General features: G+C 36.9%; 1 protein-coding gene across 2 annotated transcripts in view; it reads right to left on the bottom strand.

Annotated features, from left to right (window-relative positions):
- LOC115918059 (cholesterol 24-hydroxylase-like) overlaps positions 1-26,440 on the bottom strand; it is a 37,290-nt gene that overhangs the window by 7,511 nt on the left and 3,339 nt on the right. Inside the window, exons 1-7 of one of the 2 annotated variants that reach the window (XM_030987927.1) lie at positions 8,618-8,892; positions 4,714-4,794; positions 3,524-3,605; positions 2,583-2,743; positions 1,349-1,487; positions 955-1,068; positions 77-305 (exon numbers count right to left, since the gene is read on the bottom strand). In XM_030987927.1, coding sequence (XP_030843787.1) covers positions 77-305; positions 955-1,068; positions 1,349-1,487; positions 2,583-2,743; positions 3,524-3,605; positions 4,714-4,794; positions 8,618-8,763 — 952 coding nt within the window. In that variant the 5' untranslated portion in view covers positions 8,764-8,892. Of the gene's footprint in view, positions 1-76; positions 306-954; positions 1,069-1,348; positions 1,488-2,582; positions 2,744-3,523; positions 3,606-4,713; positions 4,795-8,617; positions 8,893-24,721; positions 24,883-25,862; positions 25,945-26,440 lie in introns of those variants that run through there. The other variant, XM_030987924.1, reaches the window with a different exon arrangement.

Consider the following 26,440-nt stretch of genomic DNA (forward strand, 5'->3'; position numbering starts at 1 on the left):
TCTTGATTATAATCATCAAAAACTAATCCTTGAAAGAATCTTTACACTACTAAGAGACGAAGTATAACTAACTAACCAGCTAAGAAAAATGTCACGAACTCGTCGAGCAATTCTGCCATCTCAATCTTCTGGCCAACATCGTCCTCGGCTTGCAAAATACATGTCAGGATGTCCTTCGGCAACTCCTCGCCTTTCTTCTTTGCCTCTCTTCTCTTTTCGATGCAATCCTGGCCAATGTTTCGTACCAGTTTGACGGCGTCGCGCACTGATCGGCGATATTGGCGTGCTTTGCTGCGAGGATCAACCTGTAATTTGTAAAAATATTGATGATAATGTGATGTGATACGACTGTGAAGGCGTGTGCAATAACTTTGTTTGCAATTTATTACGTGGCTTAGCGAAATAAAGTGTTACGAAAAGCCGGACTCGTCCAGAACTAAAATGCATAATTGTTAAAAAAAAAATCATATTTTTATGCCATTACAGTAAAACCATGCAAGTAGGACATAGACCAAGTAATTATCTCTTCAGCCTTGATTAGACTTAATAATACTAAAAAACATATTGAGACATGTCAAATCACAAGTTTTTATATAATGCCATTATAAGATGCCATTAAGAATCGTGCCCATTATGGATACGCCATTATTTGCCGCACCATCTCGCCAAGCTACTATTTAAAAATTATATATTTCACATATCAAAAAATAATGGCCCGTTTAATAAAAAAAATGTACATTTCAAACGTATATTTACATGTGTTTATTTAAAAAAAAAAAGATATATTAAACAACAATTTTTTTTAAAATAAACCACAAAAAAAAGAAAGAAAATAAATCAAAAACAGTTACAGATATACAACGATTTCGTTCAAACGTCCACCGGCCTGCTACCCTGATTTTCTGCTTTCTTTTAGTCTGGATTTTCCGAGAAAAGAAAGCTGAAAAAGCATACCAAAGTGAGGGGGTTCTGAAATGCAACGTTTATGCCTTGAAGTGCTAGCGCCACCGCCGACGGAAAGGGACAGTCGGAATTTTCGACGGCGTTAATATCCATGTCAAAGCCGACCTTTAGCAAAGAGAATGAATATGAGAAAATGGGAACAGGATCATTAACGTTATGTGTATTATCAATGAACACAAAACAAGAAATATGAACTCATATGCACAACGAATTCGTCGTATTATTCAGTTATATGAATGAAGGATAGCCTTCTTTCAATGATCATGCAGAGAGACAATGAAAGGAGAGAAGGAGTGGGGTGAGAGGTGAGGGGGGGGGGGTGAGAAGAGAGAGTGAGAGTGGTTAATGAATAGGGGGAGGGGAAATTAATAGCGGTTAGTGTTACCTTTCCAATGACATCCAGAGCGACATTATTGAAATGCTCCAACATTCTAACAAGCGTTTTGTCGTCGGCTAAGGGGATGAGATGATCTCGAAGACGGGTCGCACTCTCGTCGAAAAGGTCCATCATTTGCTTTAGATACCTGATAGGAATATATTTCGAATCGTTCATTAACTGTTGTGTTTGCACTTCTGTTTTTCTTCTTCCTTCTGCTTTGCCATCATCATCAATCATTATCACTATCATCATCGTTCACTATATCATCATTAACAGTAGTAGCACTCTCACCATCCTCTTCTTTTTTTTCTTTTTTTTTTTTTTTTTCTTCTTCTTCTTCTTCTTCTTCTTCTTCTTCTTCTTCTTCTTCTTCTTCTTCTTCTTCTTCTTCTTCTTCTTCTACATCTTTTCCTTCTACTACTACAACTACTACTACTACTACTACCACTAGGCTACTACTTCTTCTACTACTACTACTACCACTACTACTTACATTACTACTACTGCTTCTACTACTACTACTACTACTACTACTACTACTACTACTACTGCGACTACTGTTACTACTGCTACTACGACGACTGCTGCTGCTGCTACTACTCCTACTACTCCTACTACTCCTACTGCTGTTATTATTTGGATTACCATCACTATAACTACAACTATGACTTCTACTACTACTGCTGCTTCTACGACTACGTTTACGACTGCTTCTACTACCGCTACTACTACTACTACTACTACTACTACTACTACTCGACTACTATTTATATTTTTATTCATCGTCTTCTTTTCCTCTCTCTTTTTGTTTCTTGATTTTTGTTTCTCTCGCTTTTTCCTTCTTAGTTGATTTTCTTCTTTTCCATTCTCTCTGCATCGTCTAATTTTACTTCCTTTAATTTCCATTTTCTCAACCCTCTTTAACTTGTTGCTGCCTAATTATATGACACACATGAATTAATGTAAAATGCCACTATTTGTTAAACATGTTAGTAAAACATCGAACACCTTTTTAATACACAAAACACAAACAACTTCGGTCAACACTTCGGTTTAATGAACTTCTGGACCCTGTTTCATAAGACTTCTTATAAGCACAAAATGCTTAAATTCAATGACAAATTTGCTCTTAGCCAATCAAATGCAATGATTTCAGTAGCTTTTAACAGTGATTGAAACTTGCTATTGATAGCCAATTTTGTTAAACAGGGCCCTGCTCTATGAACTTGGGAATACTCACTTGCGGTTGAATGCAGGGTTTAGCAATGCTCGACGAGTATGCCACTTCTCGTGGTTAACTTCTGAGAGGAGCCCATATCCCATAAATCTCTGACCAAACACAGAGTGGAACCGATCATACAGAGAATGAGGCTTGAGATGGCGGCTGTCCAGGCTAACTTCCTGATGTTTAAAGAAATTATTAATAACAATAAGAAATATTATTTACTTTTATATTCTATTCATTCAGTTTTACTTTTACCGGGGTGGCTTCACTAGTGCTTTTGACGCTGCCTGAAAAGAAGGCCCTCTAAATGAACAAAATCCATATAATAAAGAATACAGTAAAGAATTACAACAAAAAAACGAACATAATGAAACAATTAACATACAAGTCAAAAGTTATCAAAAGTTATCATGAGAAAAATAACAAACTGTGACTAAAGTGAGTATATTATCAAGAGTAAGTACTGAGAAGTAAAGTTAACAAAATGTGAAATTAGATGCAGTCTGCAAACATAATTGTGCGGGCTACAGCTGCCGGGTAGCACATCGAACAAAATGATGCATTTCATGGCTTTAAGAATCGGTGGGTTTGGAGTGGGTTCGGAGTCGGTGTGGCATCGGTTTGGGGTCGATTCGGCGTCGGGTAGGAGCCGGTGTGGCATCGGTTTGGGGTCGGTGTGGCGTCTGTATGGCAATGTGACTGAGGTATTATCTCACACCGATGAGACCGATAACACACCAAGAATCGGTCAGTCTGGAGATTGTTGTTAGACTCGTTATAGTATAAGGTTTCATATAATCATTTCACATTTAATTTTCATTTCACTATTAAAAAAAAAAAATTAAAATTCAAACTATATAAATTCCACCGAATTACAGTATATATCCGAAGACTATGATAAGATTGCAATGTAAGCAAAATAGTTACAAAAAAGAGGGCTGTATTTGGTTTATTACCTTGACTGTTGGGGGGTTAGAGCAAAAAACCATTGGCTGTATAATGAATCGTACCCAGAAGACTGGTCCAAGATCTCTCGTCCTTTCAAATAAATATCAAATAATTCATAGTAATTATTAGTTTATGCTGTCACAAATGCAAAAAAGGCCTTATGACGTTAAGTGAAATAAGTGTCAAATTTCTGAGGCTCTAAGTTGCCATTCATTTACACGTATAAAGCTGCGTCCTTCTTTCCTTTTTGCGACGGTTAACCGCATCACATCTGAACAAGTCTGTAATCATTACAAAATCAAAGCAAAAGAAAAATATGCACTGCTCAGAATCTAAATGCGAAAGTGTATAGTTTGCTGAAAACAATGTGAACTCAACAAGAACAAGAACTCAACTATCCCTTTAACCTTACCATCTGAGGCCTGTTAAGCTTACCATCTTTACACTTACTTTCTTTAACCTTACCGTCTTTACAATTACAATTTTTAAACTTGTGTCAGGACAATCACCCCATGGACAATAACCCCCATAAAAATTATCCTCCGGAAAACTACCCTCTAGGAAAATACCCAACGTGGATAATTACCCCCCGAGGAGTACTACCCCCGGAAATAACCCCTACGACAATTATCCCCTTCCCCCCCCCCCCCAGGACACTTACCTCATTTAAGGGAAAGTACACCCCGGTAATAAGTTGGTTTTAATAAAAAGCAGTTTTTCGGGGGTAATTATCCTCAGGGGAGGTTAGGTGGTGATTTCTAAGGTGGGTAATTATCCGGGAGGGTATTTTTCCGGAGGTTAATTGTCCTGGGGGAGGTTGACCATGGGGATAACATTCCGGGGTAATTGTCCTCGGGGGTAATTGTCCCGCTGGTAATTGACCGGGGTGATTGTTCAGGGGATAATTGTCCTAGGACCCTTCAAACTTAATCTTTAACCCTACCATCTTCGAATTACACTCTTTAAATTTACTATCCCAAACCTTACCATCCTTAAAACTACCATTTATATACTTACTTTAAACTCACTATCTTTTAAATTGCAGTCTTTAACCCGTTGACAACTGAATTTTCTCATTCCCATATAGTTAACACAGGGACCACCCGGTTCTCGTAGCCAAAGTCATCTTTAAACTCATCATCTTTAAACTTGCTATCTTTAAATTTTCCATTTTTGAATTTACCATCTGTAAACTTACCACTGATGCAAAAGAGTCAGCACTGGAAATTCCATTTTCTTTGCAACAGCATTAATGGGAGACAAGTGACCAGTGAAGAAACTAAATTAACAAATGATAAAAACAGGATTAAAAGCATTGTATATTTCTTCCAACATCATATAAATTTTAACAAGTTTTAGTTTGATAGCGTAGTACTTCAGTTACTGTTTTATGTAGAGCTGTACATAACAACGTAAAAAACTAACATCGATGTTGTTTTATTATCTCCAAAATGCTTTCTCAATTTGAAATAAGAAAGTGGCTAGTAAAGAATAAAGTGACATTGAATTAAAATGATTAATAATAAATCATTCACTTATAGAGATAATTTGCCAAGGAATTTTTGGTACCCTCTCTTCAAATTGTTTTTAATCACTCATGCGTGAAAAATGCATCATATGAGTTGCATCAAATGTATCATTTATCAATTATAATTGTGATTGGATTATGATAAAGCAACGATAATTCTCGGTTTCGATTTTTAATGGGACGCTGCACTTTAAAGTATGTTTAGTGTGATATTTTGATAGTTTACGCATTACTCACAATTTCCGTATGCGCATTTCCATTTCATTAAAAGTATAACTTCATTTAGTGTATTTTAACTGTTTTACTCTGTATGAATGACATTTAATATGGCACTATGAACTGTAATGTTACATACACAGTAATTATACTTCCTTCTACATTTCCTTCTCTATGTGTTTGGCAAAATTTTCCCCATAATTCACCTGTTCCTGCTTTTTCTTTAGTTTGTTCCTTGACATTATATTTTCATTGATTGATTGATTGATACGTTTGATTTTCAAAAAAAATTAAAAAAACAGGTTACAATTTACATATAAAATCAACTTAAATATGTGGAACAAAGTAATAACATTTAAATGTAAATAGTTGTAAAATGAAATAGGGTGTATCAGTAAAAGCCTATGTGGCTTGACAAGTTGATACACCCATTACAAAGAGTGAACAAAATTATATATAAATTACAGGTTGCTGACGGTTACATACTAAATTACATTAAAAGGTAAAGACCAGTATTGGAAATGCCCCAATTTCAAAAAATGAAATGGAAGCTCTAATTACCATTCATGTGAAAGAATATTGTTTTGACTAATACATGATGATACAAATTTTGCCGGGAAACCGCCTACTAATTGATATATTTGTTAAATTAGTTTATCTATTGGTGTGCGAGAGATAAACGCACGTGTCATGCACGTGTGTTTAATCCCATATACATCTTTCTGTGTACAGTGCTTGTAACTTTACGAAAACTGGGCCAAATTTCTTATCATTTTGATGATTCCAGAACCTTGCAGTACACACCAATACTTATATGCTAGAAGATCAAACTTTTCTGATCGATTCCACCACGTTTCTTTCACAATGCAATCGCATGACCATAACTGGTCTTTATCTTTAACTTAAACATACTGGGACAGTAAATAACGCTTGCAGGCGCGTACGTAGGGGGGGGGGGGGGTTGGGGTTAACCCACCCCCTTAACAAAACTTTTATGTGTGTATTATGTGTGTATTTTTGAGTAAACCTCCTCCCCCCTTTGTGGATTTAAAAAAAAAAAAAAAAAAAAAAATTATGCCAATGGCTGAACTAAAAAAAACTGACCTTACCCCCCCCCCTACGGAGTAAAATGTCAATTTTTCAAATTTAGAGACCCCCCCCCCCCCGAAAAAAAAAAAAAATAAAAGTGTCCCCCCCCCCCCACCCCCAGATTGAGTATTCCGTATCAAAGGGGATAATGTATCTATCTATCTTTCTTTCTCTCTCTCTCTCTCTCTCTCTCTGTCTCTTTCACGCGTACTATTTGGCACCCCGGAGGGGGGGGGGGGGGGGGGGGAGGGGGGGGGGGGGAGGGGGGAGGGGGGGGGGAGATTATATAAATCGAACAAAGAAGAAAGTTATGAAATTTGAAACTCGAAATCGATAACTTTCTCTTTGTCAAGTTGGACATGATGTGTAATGCGTAGGCCAGGAGTTCTTACACTTTTTCTTTGACGGTCCAGAAGTGATTTCTATAAAAGCTATAAGGTCCGAAATGACATTTGTATATACTGAAGACAAGGAGGCTTGTTTTGGGTCTACATCTGATCGGAGGAGAATTGTTACAGTTTAAAAACACAGAGCCGACAGTGAAAAAGATAACCTAATTTTCAGGAATTTTCTTAAAATGTTCAAAATGCCTCATACGTGGATTTTTTATTTTGTTTAATCGCTATGACGTTTGGATATATATATATATATTAATTATTGAGTGGGCTTATTTTGCTTTCGAATGGATCCATACAACATGGCAGAGCTTGAAGGGCCAGTCAGATCCACTGTCGGATGTTCCGGGGCGGAGCACTGTCTTGGATGCTCTCAAGTTTATTTGACTTTTAAGAGAGAAATTGTCTTTAGAGAAAAAGAGATTATTTCTAAATTGAAATGAAATGGCTATTTGACTTTCAAGAGAGAAAATTGTCTTAAAGAGAGAAAGAGAGTTTAGTTCTAAATTGAAATGAAAGGGCCCTTGAATGTCAAATAGCCCTTTTATTTCATTTGTGTGTGTGTAATTTGGTTTTTACAGACGTGTATCAATCAGATATGATTATTTACGTCTGGGGATCGACTTTTAACGTCACAATTCGAGAGACGTGACTCAGTTTGGAACCTGCGTCCTCGGCTGAATCAGTTTGTAACTTCCATTGTTAGCTGGATTACGGACGCACGCCACAGCACCTAGTACTAACCTCTAGCTCTTACAGACTCTTTTGAGATGGAATGTTCAATCTGAGGGCCTTTGTGCTTTTTGAGAAGAGCACACACTGGCAGTGCAATTTAAATTTCAAGTGATAGATTTATCGCTCTTTTAAAGTCATAAAACCCTTTCATTTCTTGTTATAAATAAACTCTAATCCACCCCCTGATATTTAAATTGCACTGCCCCTGTTATGTGCTCTTTTTAAAGAGCACAAAAAAGCCCTCGAATTAAACAGCAGAACACGCCCTTAGTACTGGACACAACATTCAATGGGATAGAGTTTAAAACGTACTTCTGGTCAAGAATGGTAGAATATGGTATAATACTAATAGGCATTCTTGCTATACATGTTACTCTCCTTCGCTCCAGTGATTTCGACAGCTTGAAATTGTGTAAATAATACAAGGTCCAAGGGAGTGGTTGTTACGATTTAACGACACTAGACTGACCCCGTGTCCACACACACAAATTCCTCGTATAGCTATCCCGAAGCAGGATAGCCAAAGAGATACCAGCATTTCTTTGGGATAGCTATACCAAAGAGATACCAGCTGGTATCTCTTTGGCAATACGATGAAATTATGTGTGTGTACGCTTACTAACGATACGTCGTATCAAAGAGATACCAGCTGGTATCTCTTTGGTCGTATAAAGAAAACATCGTATAACCATGGAGATATGATTACATATATCCATGGTATAACGAAACGCGGGTCTGGGCATCGTTTTGAACTAAAACTCGATAATTAAAGAGTCACGGGGTGTTTTGTTCATTCATTCATGTTTATTCGTCGTAACTGTCACAGCCATTTCCTTCTCTTTTCTCTCTCTCTCTCTCTCTCTCTTTCGTATCTCTTCTGTTTTGTTTTCTTTTCTCTTCTCTTTCTCTTCTCCTTTCTTTTTTTTCTCTTCTTTTCTTCCTCTTTTTGCTCTTCTTTTTTGTTTTTGCGCCGCCAATAAAAGGGAGGAACCGCGGGCCGTTTCGCCCCCCCCCCCTGGATCCGCCGCTTCTCCCTGGCATTTATACATCACACTTGCACTAAACAAAACGGCAAACAGCCGTTTCATCAACAAACATTTAATGTACGTATTTTTATCACTTTATAACTACAAGCCTACCTTCTAGGTCGTGGGCTAGGCAAATGTCCATATTTCCTGTTAACTCGGTACAGCAGCCACGAAAACACCATAAACGCAATACCAACGGAAGAGGAAATGACCAAGAGTGCATAGACTAATATTCTAAACCCGTCATTCAGCTCCATTTTAGATTTTCTTTCCAGCAGTGTAGAGAATATTCACTCGGTATATCTTGTGAATGTGATTTCATGCCAGCATATGTGGGGTGCATGTATGCATGCAACCCGTGACTTGCCTTTTGGCTTTTGTTCAAGAACAATAATAATAGCACAATGCGATCATCGGTCTAGTGGATTCTGTTATCTTAAAGGAAAGGAATTTAGGGGAATCAGTGTGGGGGGGGGGGGGGGAGGGTTGACCAAATGCTACATTTTGAGTTTAAAGTGCGGGTTCATAGAAAATCACACATATGGCAAATATCGTATTACTAGAAACTGGTAAGCTAACAGATGGTCATCATGCAAGTTTTATGTCAACTACATATCGGGTGATTTATAAAAATACAAATAAAACAACCTCCATAGCATCCGGGATATACGAGAGATTCGCCGGAAAAATAACGATGTTTTAATGCCGTCACAATGGCGTCTTTTTTGTTTACAAGCGACGGATTCCCTTTTTTTGTTATCCTTGCATTTTTCATCAAAATAATACCATGCACGGGGTTTAGAGTGAGGCAATAGATTAAACATTTCGCCTGAGGGTATTGAAGTAAGAGAAATAACTGAAGAAAAGATGATAAAAACAGGCACTGAAATTGTGTGAGATGTCATGGGACATGGTCTGCTTGTGTAAATCATGTTCAACATGTGACGTCATATCTCAGCAGCGACCGGAGAACTTTTCAGGTGCTATATGTCAGGGCTGTATCTAAGCGTTTTGTAATTGTTAATAATCATTACTTCGAATGTTTCCAAGCATTGGCTTTTGATAACCTTGGCCAATCAAAGTGTCACCTTTGCAATAATGACATTAAAGTTAGTTTTTTTAAATCAATGAACCTTCTCTTTAAGATATGACTTCATATGCGCTTCGAAGACTAAAAAATAGTTGGAACTGCATTGTATTCATAATTTGATTGTCTGACTGTCTCCAGACGTCTTCAGATTGTTAATAGGGACTTTTAGATTTACACGACGAGAACGATGACCGCCACGTGTGACATCCTTTTAAGGTAATGTGACGTCCTTTTAAGGCACTGCCCAATGCCTTAACACAATAGGGACTTTTAGATTGAGTGGACGAGAACACGACGAACGCCGACTGATCATGCGTGTCAACGTACTCAACTGCCCATGTTGACTACAATTAGAAATCTTTTAGATTGCACTCGGCGATATACATGCATGCAGGAAGTAACATAATGAATATTATGGACAAAGAAAGAGGACAAAATATACAGTTCCTCATTCTACCCTCAACAATTGCTGTGGTAGAATATCCCTTCACTGCTCTTTTGTAAAAATGTGTAGAACAGGTGAATATGCATGTGACACCTGTTCTACACATTTTTACAATAGCAGGGAAGGGATGTTCCTTTGTCTACCTGAGGAACTTCATATTTTATGCGCACGCGGCATATACTATTACTCGATCGCCGACTGAGACGACGTGACGCATGCGCATGCAGTGCCTCAAAATGACGTCACACGTTGAAGTCAAAGCTGTCGACGTGAAAATCTAAAAGTCCCTAATATCACACGCGGCAGTCCACGCTCTCGTCGTGTAAATCTAAAAGTCCCTGTTTATTTAAACTTTAGAACCAAACTCTCGAATAAAAAATAAATAAAAAAATGAGGCGGACCAACAGAAGGAAGGAGGAGGGACGAGAAATTAGACATTAAATCTATTTGATGATGAAGTGACATTTCTAGCATAATAGTCTGGCAGCCAAGTCCAGATTATAGGACTAACCTTATTTTAGGGTACTCTATAGTGTTTTTTCTTCAATGGATTATGATTGCCTAAACCTTCTATTTAAAGAATTCGATTGCTGACACTGTGCCAGCCTTAAGCAATTTAAGATATACGACGTCATACAAAGTGACCGCCGAAGTACATGATTTTTCTCTAAAAATGTATAATAATTATATAATAAGGATTTTTCTACAATTTTGGGCAGCCAAATGTCTGTATATCTCTATGACCACCACTACAAAAATGTTTCGTGATGTTGCATTGCCATAGATGACAGGTTAATTTGCATATTATGAAACAGCGCCCTCTATAAACATTGATTTTGCATAAAATATGTGTGCCAGCCTCATGCCAATTTCGTAGATGTACGTCACGTTAAAAACATATAGTATATGCTTTGTATGGCTATATTACGATTCTACTGCATTTATCTTTCACCTTTTTGGTCTAAATTTAGATACATGTAAAGAATAAAAAATGCCTACAAAAGAATGTTTATCGAATCAATGAGAAGTGGGTTTACGATATACATTATTGTTCTATCAATAGGCTTTATTTAGACCAGCATTGCTCCCGTCCAGCTTCGGTGAATTTGGATAAGCAGTTGACATCAGCACCAGACAGATGCATGAGGTTCAACAGAAATTACCTGGTGGATTATATAACACAATTTCCAAGAAAGCCTACAGTAGGTTCCTGACAGACATTGTTAGCCCTGATAACATATGTATAACCACTGGCGTACTGGTAGCGCCCCCAAATGAAATTAAACCATGACTTATTTTCAATAGACCTTTTCGTAGTTAGCACATGGGTCAAATTGACCCCAAATATCCACAAATCTTCTACTCATGGAGGAGTTCCACTAGTGTATTTTAGAATAATCAATGCTAAAGTCATTATTTGCTTCATGAAAACCTTTTGTTTGCCCTCTTGTACCGTGTTTGATAAAAGACACATTTGATTCATTGCCATTTATTACTGTTATTTGACTTCGCAAGTAAAAAATTAATCCTTGAACCACTATCATATTTTCATGAAAACCATAGAACTTTAATTTACGAATGAGTATATCGTGAGATACCATATCGAACGCTTTTTCGAGATCGAGTGACACTATACCGACGACATTACCAGTGTCGACGGCTGACCTAATATGTTCAATTAAATCTATTAATGCAAACGTGGTCGAATACTTAGGGCGAAATCCGGACCACCGTCTTTGTGCATTGTGCAGCAACTAAGCATATACAACGTCTCACGTCGTCACAGATCACTTTTCTCTAACTTCTAACCAATCAGAAGAATTCATTTTTTTCTCCAGGAAATGCCGGTGGACATTAAAGCGCCAAATGTGGTTCTTGAATTGCAAAAGATCCCTACTCTTGGAGGGGGGAGGAGAGAGCAATCTTACGTTTTAGTACTCCCGGAAATGTCTGAAAATGCGTGTAATGTGGTTCTAAAATTGCAAATGATTTCTACTCTTGGAGGGGGTCAGAACCTCCTCCCAGACCCACCCCTGCTAGGTCGCCCCGCTCCCTCGCCGCTAAAGCCTCACTATGTCACCTCATCGATTTACATATATTTCAACCCATGCCATTTTGTGCCCCCCACCCAGTAAGAAATTCCTGGTTCCGCCACTAATGCCCATACCCCTTGAGCTTCGAGGGCTCTGCCCCTTGACCCCCGCCGGGGCTTTGCCCCTAGACCCTCTTTGAAAAAACGTTCATCAGGGTCTGCATGGTCTGCCAACCCCCCCCCCCCCAATAAAAACAAAAAAATGTTTTTGCTCATTACGCCACTGTGTACAACCCAAAGCGTTTCTGGTGTTTCATAAAAAGCAAGCGATGCGATGCTTCAGGTCTGGCTCCATTGAAATCATGTAATGGAATGACTTACTCAGACAGCCTCTCAAAGGCGAACATCCTAAGTCATCAGTGTTCATCCATCTTCAACTGCAATGAAGCTATGACTAGTCGGAGAGACAAAATACCACTCCTATACCCAACCATGGATCACATTACACATCTCCACCAAGGGTTCTGAAGATCCTGTCTGAGCTTGATGTTCATAAAGCCACTGGTCCTGACAGAATCCCAGCCGGATTTCTGAAGGCACTCGCCACCGAAATGACACATGTGTTCACTCGATTCTTCCAAACCCCCATTAATTTAACCAGAGTGTCAATAAAAGATGGCTAATATTGCTCCCATCTTCAAGAAAGGTAACCGTAGCAACCCAGATAACTACAGACCTATCTCTCTGACGTCAGTGACCTGTGCATTGCTGGAGCATATCGTTCTTAGCAGCATCATGACCTACCTTGGAGACCACAACATCCTGTCTGATGCACATCATGGCTTTCGAAAGAAACGACCCTGCATCTCCAAGCCCACCCTTGCTGTCCAGACTCGGACCCCGCCAAAGCCATTGATGACATTGAACAATCGGACATGGCACTCCTTGATTTCTCCAAAGTATTTGATAAGGTTCCCTATGGGGTACTATTTGTATATTCTAAATCATAAAGCCTGTATAGCACTATTTTATATTGTCAAGTGTTTCATTTGTTCATAATAAATAAGCAATTAATGTTTCCCTTTTTTTTTTTTATAAATTGATTGATTTCAAAAACTGAGGATACCTTCTTTTAAGTTCTACCTGTATGTAAAGTATTCATTTTAACTTTGTTCATTTGATTTCAGTTTTTACTTATATATTGTAGGTTAAATGACATCTGAGTTTGTTTTATGTAAGCATCTGACCATGACAAGTCATCTTAATAGCATAGAATTAAAATAAATAGGACTTAAATCGTGCTTATCGAGTATGTTGTCATGCTTTATACCAGACTCATCATCACGATCATAAGCCATCGACAGTTCTTCATATATGAACTATAAATCGTGTTTCTAATTAAACCTAGAAGGATAGCGATCAGGAGAAAACATGATAGCTTGTCAAATATGAGAGTATTGATTGAGGGAAACAGGTTTTGATCTATTTATTACATTTACACAGGATTAATACTTTTTCATTATACACGCTACCACTGAACATTTCAAGAAGTAAAGGTCATTGACGTCATTCATCAATTGCCTTTTCTGTTGTCCTCATTACAAGTATGTTAAAAGTTATTTAGAAGTTTATAATTATTTATATTCATTTTAAAAAGCTTCAATGTAATCTTTGAAGTCTTTAAAATGCAAATAATCAACGAATTCATATCCAGATCATGTCAGAAGGTATTAAGAGTTTTATAAGCATTAAAAACAATGGCTAGTTCTTAGACAACTGAAGTTTCTTGATATAATCGAAGTGTTCTATGCTTTGTTAATATATATGAACAAGGTATACAGTTTATATTACGAAATCCATGCAAACTTATATTTTTTCATGAATAACGTCTGGAAAATATAAAAATCAAATGACATTTATATATCATTTGATTAAATAGATAACGTAATGAAATATTTACAAAAACATTCACGTTCTTGACCTGTAATGGATGGTTTTATTAAATGCTCTGCATGAATTATTCATGACTCATATTGCTCCGGTTGTCTCATTTTCGCTGGCTGGACGTATATAGCAGACGACAATCGGCGGATTAGACGACACTTGGTAGTGACTTTGTATGTGAGATTGCTTTGCTAAATATAAAAAAAAGAACATTTTCCATATCTTTAAACTATCATTAATATCTGATAATTAAACCGTTATTAAAATAAACCTACCAAACTACATTATACAATGAAATACTTGACTTAAAGTAGGGGAGTTTGATGTGGTTCACAATTGCACCCCTCTGTAAATGATCGAATAGTCCATGGTGATCATGAATATTCATGTTTTTGCTTACCTCGGCAAAATGTTTGATTTTACTAAATGGAAAAATTACGGGGGGGGGGGGTTGGATGAAATGGACATAATGAACTAAGCAGAAGTGATATGTGAAAATTCATGCTTCTTATCCTTTGTGTGCTTGACCTATAATCTTACAATCGCTTGGCAAACTGAGTCCAAAGTTCGACTTGTTTCACATGTGTTATATAGGCAACGGCGAGCTTGCAACCTATTTTTATCAAATTACGGTGGGTGAACTTTCAAAAGTCAATGGGACATGATGGTCCCAATGAAAGAGCTAGTGATAACGTACGTCGGGTGGATGTGCTTTTCGTTTAAACAAAAAATGAATTTTTAGCGATTTTGGGGGTAAAATTCCATTGGCTTACATGTTAGGCTGCCGACTCCGACGATAGGGGGGCGTTGTCAAATGAGACTAAACGGAGCTATATGTTGGATTCATTGACCAATCACAATGGCCATTTCCCAGTTGATTTCGTTAGTTATACGTTCATTATGAAAAGGTAAAAGACGTAAACTGGTTTTGCGTATAAGATGAACATATAAATGATTAATACAAAATATCACATCCAAATCTATTTTACATGCAAAATTACAATAAAATAGGAAGCATTTGATGACTCGAGCTAACAATTGTAAGTGAGATAATTGGACTTTCCAGAGAATTCCAGTCGGAAACAAGGGTTAACATAAGAAATCCAAACCAGATTACTAAAGGCCACTTGGCTGGGCCACTCGCTCTGGCGTTTAGTCGCCCAGCGTCTATCAGACATGACGCCTTGGTTTGGAAGACGACACTGTGCTGTCCATACGGTGCCATTTCACTCCGCCATGTGGTTGGAAAGGTTGATACACTCAGTCTTTAGTCCCTGAGGCTGATGTAATTCTTGCATCCATCAATCGGTTTGTTGGTGACCTGACTCACAATGATATGACGCTGAGATTGCTCCAGTCTAAAGTCGAAACTCTGCAACAGTTTTGCCAATATCACCTTTGCTTCAATCTGCAAAATCAAAAACAGTTAGTCAATAGCGAAGGGTTTAGAGCAGTAGAAGTAGTAATAATGTAGTAGTAGTAGTAGTAGTAGTAGTATTAGAATTAACAACAGCAGCAGTAATAGTAGTAGTAGTAACAGTAAAGTAGTAGTAGTAGTAGTATGAGTAGTAGAAGTAGGAGTAGTAGTAGTAGTAGTAGTAGTATTAATAGTAGTAGTACTAGTTTACCTTTTAGTAGCAGTGGTAGACTAGTAGTAGCAACAACAGCAGTATTGATATTATAATTAGTAGTAGTGGTAGTAGTATTAGTAGTAAAAGTAGTACGAGTTGAAGTTACGAAGTAAAACTACTTTAAAAAAATATCATAGTTATAAAAATAATAACTGTTGCTTAATACTAGCAAAAGTAACATTACATTGTTTGCACTAAACACTTGACGAGTAAATTTATAAAACATAAACGACTTTAAATGTTTGTTTGTTATGATACTGAAGAAGATTAATGACTTGTGATATTTAATACTATATTGCCATTTGACTAGTATGTAGAGAGAGAGAGAGGGGGGGGGGGGGGAAGACTTACTAGAGCTAATTGCTGTCCGATACAGTTCCGTTGCCCAATTGCAAAGGGAAAGTATGCAAAGAAGTGCCTCGGCCTGAAAAGATATTATACAAATATGATCTTCCACGTATAATGTATCGTTAGTTATGAGAAGAATGAATTATGATAATAATAATGATGACGACGATGATGGTGATAACAATAATGATAATATTAATAATAATAATAATAATAATAATAATAATAATAATAATAATAATAATAATAATAATAATAATAATAATATATAAATAATAATAATAATAATAATAACAATGATAATGATGATAATGATGATGATGATGATAATAATAATAAGAAGAAGAATAAATATAAAATAATGATAATTAGTATTTAATGGGTGTTTGCAACTTTACTTATTATCTGTGAACGCTGAATAAAGCTGATGGAGATACGAATACATTTGCGTAATTACAGGGAACATGGGGAAAATTGCACCCCTTCCACCATCAAATGAATAAGACTAAAGGGAAGAAGGGGGAGAAAAAAGAGAAAGGGAAAATGAGAAGGGGCAAAGGACAATAAAAGAAGAAACCTGGACCACCCCCCCCCCCACATATCTCCCCCTAATTTATTTCCGAGTTAAACAGGTGCCCCCAATTGTTCTAGTGCATGCCTCCTTAACGGTTGGACTCAATGGTTTCAATGAGGAACCATATTCAAGGGAAATAAATATATGGTCTTTATAGATAAGTGATCGCTAAATCAGGTTTGACTGTACTATTCCAAGGGCGACGGGGGTAAAACGAAATCTGGCAAAACCTACCCTGATTAATTCGAATTAACATTAGTGTAATCGGTAGCATTTCTTTTTCTTAAATGAAGCTCATACATGCACACGCATTATCAAACTAGGGCCGTACTTACAAAGAATTCGAGTGGCTCATGTGAGCTTATAAGGTCATGATAGTCAATATACTCACGTTTCATCAGTTGGAATAAATCGATCAGGATTGAATAGAAGAGGATCATCGAAATACTCTTCCAATCGTGACGTCAGGTAGGACAAGAACTGCATCGAGAAAGTCATGTCATAAGAATTTAAAACAAAATAGCTTTCCAAAGTCATAAGATACAATTAATCTTACGTTATGTTAATCTTGGAATGGCATTTTCAAAGAATATAATAAAGCTAATACTAAATGTTTAGAAATGCAAATAGACGTTGATCTACAAAAAGACCTTCGGAAGGAATTCGTAGCAGCTGACTAATGACGAAATAAAAGTAGGCAGAATTGTCGTCCCAACCGTTTCAAAATGTTAAATTTATCTCCATTTTTAACCTGAGCTCAACCGTTGGAACAAATCATCCGCAAATCCGTTTCCCACACAAAGTATTAGAAGGTAAACATGAAACATAAGTAAATTCATAATGCTCAGTAACGCTGTATAACATCTGTAATGAATTAGATAGTCAAGTATGTATATTTCAAAATATATTTGGGAGGATTTTTTAGGCTATGTCACTGACGAGCATACGCTAGATCTTAACAGTTACCCATTTGAATAATGTCCTTGGCAAGGCATTAATTTACATTTGACATTCGATACCCAAGAGAGAAATGGGGACCTGTTAGGATGACGAAAGCATTCAATGCTTTAAACACCAATTTGGTGTTAGTAATTGTCTATGCCCTGACGGTGACCATAATTATGGAAGGAATGCTCCCAAGGGTGTGGAGATGGTGCACATTGTGCGTGAATGAATCCGATGACCAGGGGTTATAATATCTGTAAAGCGCTTAGAGACGGTATTCCGTATCAGGCGTTATATAAATCCAGATTATTATTATTATTATTATTATTTAATATCTGGGTAGAGAGAAGCAACCGAAATAAAATGCTTTGTGACTATACCTACCAGTACAGATGCCCCCTTTGGGATGACGTAACCACACGATTGAACATCAGAAGCAAGCTCACGGCTTGCACCACTTACAGGTGGGTTAAGGCGCATTGTTTCTTTAAAAACCTACGAAAAAGAATGAAATGTTAAAATGTGGACATTTTATTTTACTGGAAATGACACGTGGCCTTTAACAAAAAAATATGTATTCCTTTCTTGATTTCTTCACTCATGTATTTGAATAAAATACAAACAGGCTACCAGAGGTCCTGTGTGATATAAACAAATAAATGACTATATATATATATATATATATATATACTTATACAGTACATGCGGTGATATAAACTATGGGAAACCCTTAGACTTACGACGATGGGGTGATAAAACATATCTTAGCTCTCTTAAAATCAACCTGCATGAATTTACATGAATTTCCTTTTGATTTTCACCTTCACAGAATGATGTAGAAGAAATAAAAAGGGAAAAAGTAGCATTTAGATGTTTGTTTATTAAACAGTAACTCCTATCTACTTAAGAAAATCATAATCATTTTCATAATCATATCATCTTAATGTTGCAACGTAACAATATTTATGGATTATCTTGAAACACTGAGTTATTAGGAAATATTCCTATTTGGGTTTAGTAATTATTCAATGGAATACTTTATATATTTATTTATTTGTTTATGTATTAGTTTGTTTGTTTACCAATTCATGAATTAATTAATCTATGATTTTCTTAATTTATTTATCGATTCATTTATCATTTTTTTATCATTTTTTTCTTTATACATGTATTTTTGTTTGTTTCTTCAACAGGAAGACACTATCTTCAGCCAACGGTTGTTCTCCGCCATGCCCTATGTACTACCTACCCTAGACATGTATTCCAATTTCGTGAGATCCGAGTGCTCAATAATCGATTTACTTCCGAGGACTTCGTCTACTTCATCTTTTAGTCTAGTAAAAAAAAAACGGAATACATAACAGGAAACGATTACTATCATGGTTAGCAAACTCACACAAGTTATACAAAAACAGTTGGATTTGAGTTGTATATTACATTCTCTTTTGCTTCTTTCCAGGTTTATATTGAGCTCTCGTTTCCATCGATATTATTTTCCCTCTTTGTATTTTGCTATCCCTCCTTTATATTTTATTTTCACTGTGATTAAAACACAATTAGTATGATTAAAGTCCCTAAATTCTGATTTTAATTCCCTGTAAATCTAAAGTTGCACATATGGTACCTCTAAATGACGTCAACAAAACTTTTATAACATGACGCGTGGGATTTGCTAAGATATATTTTCTCCTGCCTATTCCAGTCATACTTGGTAATAATTGGTCAATTGATTTGTATCGATGCTAGAAACGTGATCGCAAAGACTTTCAAAAAATCAAGTTAAAGTGACTCGGTAACATTGCCTCAGAATCTGAAACAAAATCCTGGATTTAGCTCATGCTGCAATCATAATTATAAACCTTAAGGTCAGTCTGGAATCCCATGACTTTTACAAGCCGATCGCCTGTCTGATTAACAAGCTATTTATGATTGGAATTCTAAAATTCAAAAAACCGTTTCCCAACGTTTTTTTTTTATTACATCACAGTCTATTGGGGAAAACAAGTATGGTAAAACCGGTCACTCAAAGATTTTTATTTTTTGAGGCACTTTATGATCATTTTGAAGCGCAATTTTTGTTTAGGGCTTCATTATTACACCATATCACAGCTGTAGGAACATCAACGAACCAATATCTCAGCTTTTACTCTTATCACGGGAAGAAGAAACCTGGGCCCCGTTGCACAAAACTTACCATTGACGGTAACTTTGCCATCAATGGTAACTACCATGGAAACCTTGATTTTGATTGGCTGTTGAGCAATGTTACCATGGTAGTTGCCATTGATGGCAAAGTTACCATCAATGGTAAGATGCAACGGGCCCTGGAAGACCTCATCTTACCTATACAGACCTACTCAAGAAGGATACGGGACTTGAACTGTCAGAGGTAAAAGCAGCCATGCTGGACAGGAATGTGTGGAAGGCCATCACAGCTCGGGCAGTTGACCCGACTTAAGCAAGTAAGCAAGTAAGCATATCACAGACACTGATAACATAGGGCCATGCAATGTTCGTACCACGTTATATTAGGGACTTTTAGATTTGCACGTCGACAGGTTTGACTTCAACGTGTGACGTCATTTTAAGGCACTGCGCATGCGTCACGTCGTCTCAGTCGGCGATCGAGAATGCGTAAACATTGATTTTCCTACATCTAGTACGGTACTAGTATATGCCGCGTGCGCATAAAATATACAGTTCCTCAGGTAGACAAAGGAACATCCCTTCCCTGCTATTATGTAAAAATGTGTAGAACAGGTGTCACATGCATATTCACCTGTTCTATACATTTTTACATAATAGCAGTGAAGGGATGTTCTACCACAGCAATTGTTGAGGGTAGAATGAGGAACTGTATATTTTGTCCTCTTTCTTTGTTCGTCATGTTCATAGTGTTACTTCCTGCATGCATGTATATCGCCGAGTGCAATCTAAAAGATTTCTTGTAGTCAACATGGGCAGTTGAGTACGTTGACACGCATGACCAGTCGGCGTTCGTCGAATTCTCGTCCACTCAATCTAAAAGTCCCTAATATTGTCATGTTCGCGCCTTCCAGTAGGTGACACACGAGGCTATTGAAATGGCCTCAGTTTTATTTAATGAAAGTCTTCGCAATCGTGTTTGTTTCCATGCAGATTATAAAATACAATTGTAGGTTGTTATTTACCTCTTAGCCACGTCTTTGTGTCTTCCAATCTCCAGTAAGGTAAATGCAAGGAGATTGCTCGTTGTTTCTTGACCTTTGTATTGAACAACAATAAAGTTCAAGGTTATAACCATATTACGTATCAAATTATTATGACAAAGGGGATGTTTAATAGCCTACATGACATTCATATATGAGGTTATAAAGACTCCCTGTTTGTTTGGGGCTATTGTACCAGTCTTTTCAGAAGTATCGACCCCCATAAGTGTAGCCATTCAGCATCCATGCCCTTTGGACCTTTGGAGAGGGGAAAAGGGTATCACCAGTGTCATGAGGGGGCCAAATGTCCTCTTCCCCGAAAATATATTTGGAAGTTTGTGATTCTAACATTCCATCGGAAAAGTGAAATAAGGAAAGTGGAACCTTTTTTTATAGAAAGAACAATGTTTTAACATACTCCTTATAACAAGGAATTATTACGGTCGCACTTTTGATTTTGTGTTCATATTATTATTTTTAGCCCTCATACAATGAAGTAATTTTGCTTGGTCCAAATGAGTTTGCAATATAAACGAGATTCAACTGTACATTGGTTAATTTGTTTAGCTTAGGTACTGGTTTATCAATTTTGTTCAATTTGATGGTGAATTCTCATGGTGGGCTGTCCCTACCTTCCTCCCCAACATGAAACAAAAACATAGCTACGCCAATGTGCATTGATGTGCCTTGTATGTTATACATAAGGAAAGAATTTAATTTAATTTTTACGCATAGGCTATGTCTATATAATATGAAGAAAAATATCTTTGTGATATTGACCCCATTTGTGTATGTTAACCCTCCATTACTTCGACCAGTTCCATCTTGATTATAATCATCACAACTAATCCTTGAAAGAATCTTTATACTAAGAGACGAATCAATATACATGTATTACTAGCTAACCAGCTACGAAAAATGTCCCGAACTCGTCGATCAAATCTGCCGTTTCAATCTTCTCGCCATTCCCGACATCGTCCTCTGCTTGCAAAATACATGTCAGGATGTCCTTCGGCAACTCCTCGCCTTTCTTCTTTGCCTCTCTTCTCTTTTCGATGCAATCCTGGCCAATGTTTCGTACCAGTTTGACGGCGTCGCGCACCGATCGGCGATATTGGCGTGCTTTGCTGCGAGGATCAACCTATAATTTGTAAAATATTGATGATAACGTGTGTGATATGCCTGTGAAGGCGTGTGCAATAACTTTTTTGCAATGTATTACGTGACTAAAGTAGTACGAAAAGACTCGTCCAGAACTAAAATGCATAATTGTTGAAAAATCATATTTTTATGCCATTACAGTAAAGTAAGACACAAACCTAGTAATTATTCTGCCTTGATTAAACTTAATAATACTAAAAAAAAACATTATTGAGACAAGTCAAATCACAAGTTTTTATATACGAATGTCATTAAAATTTTATACATTTCAAATGTATATTTACATGTGTTTATATGAATAAAAAGATACAATAAACAGCAACTAATAAAATTCAAAAAATAAAAAATAATTAAAAAAAGGGTTATATACAACGATTTCGTTCAAAAATTCACCAGTCTGCTACCCTGATTTTTAGCTATCTTTAATAGCATTTGTTTTGATTTTCCTTGAAAAGACTGCTGAAAAAGCATACCATTAAGAGGGGGTTCTTAAATGTAGCGTCCATGCCTTGAAGTGCTAGCGCAATCGCCGACGGAAAGGGACAGTCAGAATTTTCGACGGCGTTAATATCCATGTCAAAGCCGACCTTTAGCAAAGAGAATGAATATGAGAAAATGGGAACAGGATCATTAACGTTATGTGTATTATCAATGATAACAAAACAGAAATATGAACTCATATGCATACAATAAATTCGTCGTATTATTCAGTTGTATCAATGAAGGTTAGCCTTCTTTCAATGATCCGAGAGACAATGAAGGGAGAGAGAGAGAGAGAGACAGAGTGGGAGAGAGAGAGAGAGAGAGAGTGGGGGGAGAGGGAGAGAGAGAGAGAGAGGGGGGGGGGGGAAAGCGAGAATAGAGAGTGGGTGTGGTTGATAAGAAAGGGGAGGGAAACAGTGTTACCTTTGCAATGACATCCAGAGTGACATTATTGAAATGCTCCAACATTCTAACAAGCGTTTTGTCGTCGGCTAGGGGATGAGATGATCTCGAAGACGGGTCGCACTCTCGTCGAAATGGTCCATCATTTGCATTAGATACCTGATAGGAATATATTTGGAAGCGTTAACTAATTTTTTTTCTGTTCACACTTCTGTTCATCCTCTTCTTTCTCCTTCGACAACATTACCATCACTAACGTCATCACTATCATCATCATCATCATCATCATCAGTAGCAGCAGCACTGTCACATCCTCTTCTTCTCCTTTTTCTTTTTCTTCAGCTTTATCTTTTTCCTTCTTTTTCTTCTACGTCTTCCTCTTCTTCTTCTTCTACTACTACTACTACTAATACTAATACTATTACTACTACTACTATTACTTTTACTACTACTACTACTACTACTACTACTACTACTACTACTATTACTATTACTACTACTACTACTACTCCTAATACTACACTTCTACAATTACTACTACTTCTACTACTACTACTACAACTACTACTACTACTACTACTACTACTACTTCTATTACTACTACTACTACTACTACTACTACTACTACTACTTCTATTACTACTACTATTACTACTACTACTACTACTACTACTGCTTTTTTCTACTATTACTACCACTACTACTTATATTACTACCACTACTACTTTTATAACTACTACTGCTTTTACTACTAAATCTACGACTACAACTATAACAACTAGTAGGCCTACTACTGCTACTTTTACTACTACTACTGCTGCTAGTAGTCTTATTATTATTAACAATACTAATATAACTACGCATTCGACTACTAATTCTACTACTACTACTACTACTACTAATAATAATAATGATAATATTGAACATTTATAATGCATCATGTCTGTCAAAAATGACACTCCTGGCTCATTTATGTGACCATTGTATAATTGTGGGCATACGACCATCAAGTGATTCAAGAAAGAAGGTAAAATGCCCATAAATTAAAGTTAAACATACTTCAGGGCATAATTTTTCAATAATAGAATTACAATAAAAAAAAATTAAAAACCTAAAAGCGTGGTTACGTAAGCTTGATACACAGGTATGAATTGAAACATATAGGATATACTGTCGTTAATATCCAATACAATGCATATTAAAGTAATAAAAGTTATATAAGGGTAGTACAATGTAAGACATAATTAAACAAACTATTACTACTCCTACTATTACGACTACTAAGCCTACTATTACGACTGCTACTACGATAACGATTACGACTGATGCTGCTGCTTCTTCTACTACAACTACGACTAAGACTTCTACTACTACTGCTGCTTATATGCGACTAAGTTTACGACTGACACTACCACCACTACTACTACTACTACTACTACTACTACTACTAATACTCGACTACTATTTATATTTTCATTCATCGTCTTCTTTTCCTCTCTTTTTTTGTTTCTTGATTTTTTTTCTCGCTTTTTCCTTCTTGATTTTCATCTTCTCCATTCTCTCTTCAACGTTTAACTTTACTTCTTTTATCTCCATTTTCTTCACCCTTTTTAACTTGTTGCTGCCCAATTATATGACACACATGAAGTACTGTAAGTTAACTTATACGTGTTGATTCAAGTAATAGGTGTCTCCTGCCTGTAAATTGAGATAAATATTGAGTTTAAAAAATGGCACTACTTCACACATGTTAGTAAAACATTGAACACCTAACACAAAACACAAAATAATGAACTTCTGGACCCGTTTCATAAAATTTCTTATCAGTAGAAGATGCTTAAATTCTGTGACAAATTTGCTATCAGCCAATCAAATGCAATGATTTCAGTAGCTTTTAACAGTGATTGACACTTGCTATTGAAAACAAACTTTGTGAAATAGGGCCCTGATTTATGAACTTGGAATTACTCACTTGCGGTTGAAGGCAGGGTTTAGCAATGCTCGGCGAGTATGCCACTTCTCGTGGTTAACTTGTGAGACGAGCCCCAATCCCAAAAATCTCTGACCAAACACAGAGTAGAAGAAATCATACAAGGCACGAGGCTTGAGATGGCGGCTGTCCAGGCAAACTTTCTGATGTTTAAAGAAATTAATTATAATAATAATGAATATTATTAACCTTTATATTCTATTCATTTAGTCTTTCTTTTACCAGGGTGGCTTCACCAGTGCTTTTGACACTGCCTGAAAAGAATGCCCTCTACATGAACAAAATCCATATAGACAATGTCATAAAAGATACATCTAACATTACCAACAAAAAACACCAAAACAAATGAACACAATAAAACAATTAACCTAGTCATAATATCAGAGAAATATAACTAACTATGACTATAGTGAGTCAGGGGGGGGGGGGTCAATCCTTTTTAAAATGTGGGGGGACGATGGAGTAAAATATGAAGAGGCGTCGGTTTGGAGTCGGTAGGGCGTTAATTTGGGTCGATGGGGCGTCTGTATGACGATGTGACGAGAATCGATCAGTTTGTAGATTGTTGTTAGACTCGTAATCGTATAATGTTTCTATCATTATTTCACATTTGATTTTCATTTCACTATTTAAAAAAACATTTAAAGATAAAGTTGAGTTCTGGTCATGCGATTGCATTGTAAAAGAAAAGGTGTGGAATGAATCTGAAAAAGTTGACCATGTAGCATGTAAGTATCGGTGTGTACTGCAAGGTTCTGGAGTCATCAAAATCATAATAAATTTGGCCCAGTCTTGGTAAAGTAACAAGCACTGTACACAGAAAGATGTATATGGGACTACACAAATGGTTTCGGGGCTACTAACCTTGATTTCCTTATCTTGCTATGCTCATTACTCAGTCAGTATACATTTTCTACCAAAATTGTTTGGCAGATGACATTTATTGGTAATCTTGAACATTCAGTGTAAGTTTCGTTTGATTCTGTAAGAATTAATTTTATTTTTTTATTAGAACTCAAGTTTATCTTTAAATTTTAAACCATATTAACTCCACCAAATTACAGTATAAATATATCCTATGACTATGATAAAATTGCAATGTTTATAAAAATAGATTTATTACCTTGACTGTTGGAGGGTTAGAGCATATGACCATTGGCTGTAATATGAATCGTATACAGTAGACTGGTCCAAGATCTCTCATCCTTTCAAAGAAATATCAAATAATTCATAATAGTTATTAGTTTATGTTGTCACAATTACAAAACGGAGTTATAACTTTTTTTATATCTAGGTTCGCCATAGCGATTAGCCTAGCCGCGCCGTAGCCATGCCGTAGAGCGGTTCCATGGGGACCGTACGTCGGGCGTACGGTAGCCTTGCGTTTTATATACTCCAGGGGTGAAGTGGTAGCATCAGTCTGGCCGCACGGTCGCCGTACGGTCACCCTTCGGGCGCCTTGCATGCGCCTTGCGGCTACCGTACGTCTACATTGCGTATACTCTGCGTCTTCCTTGCGTCTACCTTAGTATTTGTCAAAAAGCTACGGCCGCCGCAGGGACGCCCTAAGGTGACCGTTCGTCATCACTTCAAAGGCCGTACGGCAGTCGTAGATTATATGTCTCCACACATTCAAAATACGCCGTGCGGCTCCCCTAACATAATTATGTGACCGCTTCCGTATGTGACCGTGGGAATGCT

This window comes from Strongylocentrotus purpuratus, unplaced genomic scaffold, assembly GCF_000002235.5.
Source record: "Strongylocentrotus purpuratus isolate Spur 01 unplaced genomic scaffold, Spur_5.0 spur5_contig_839, whole genome shotgun sequence".
Lineage (NCBI taxonomy): Eukaryota > Metazoa > Echinodermata > Echinoidea > Camarodonta > Strongylocentrotidae > Strongylocentrotus > Strongylocentrotus purpuratus.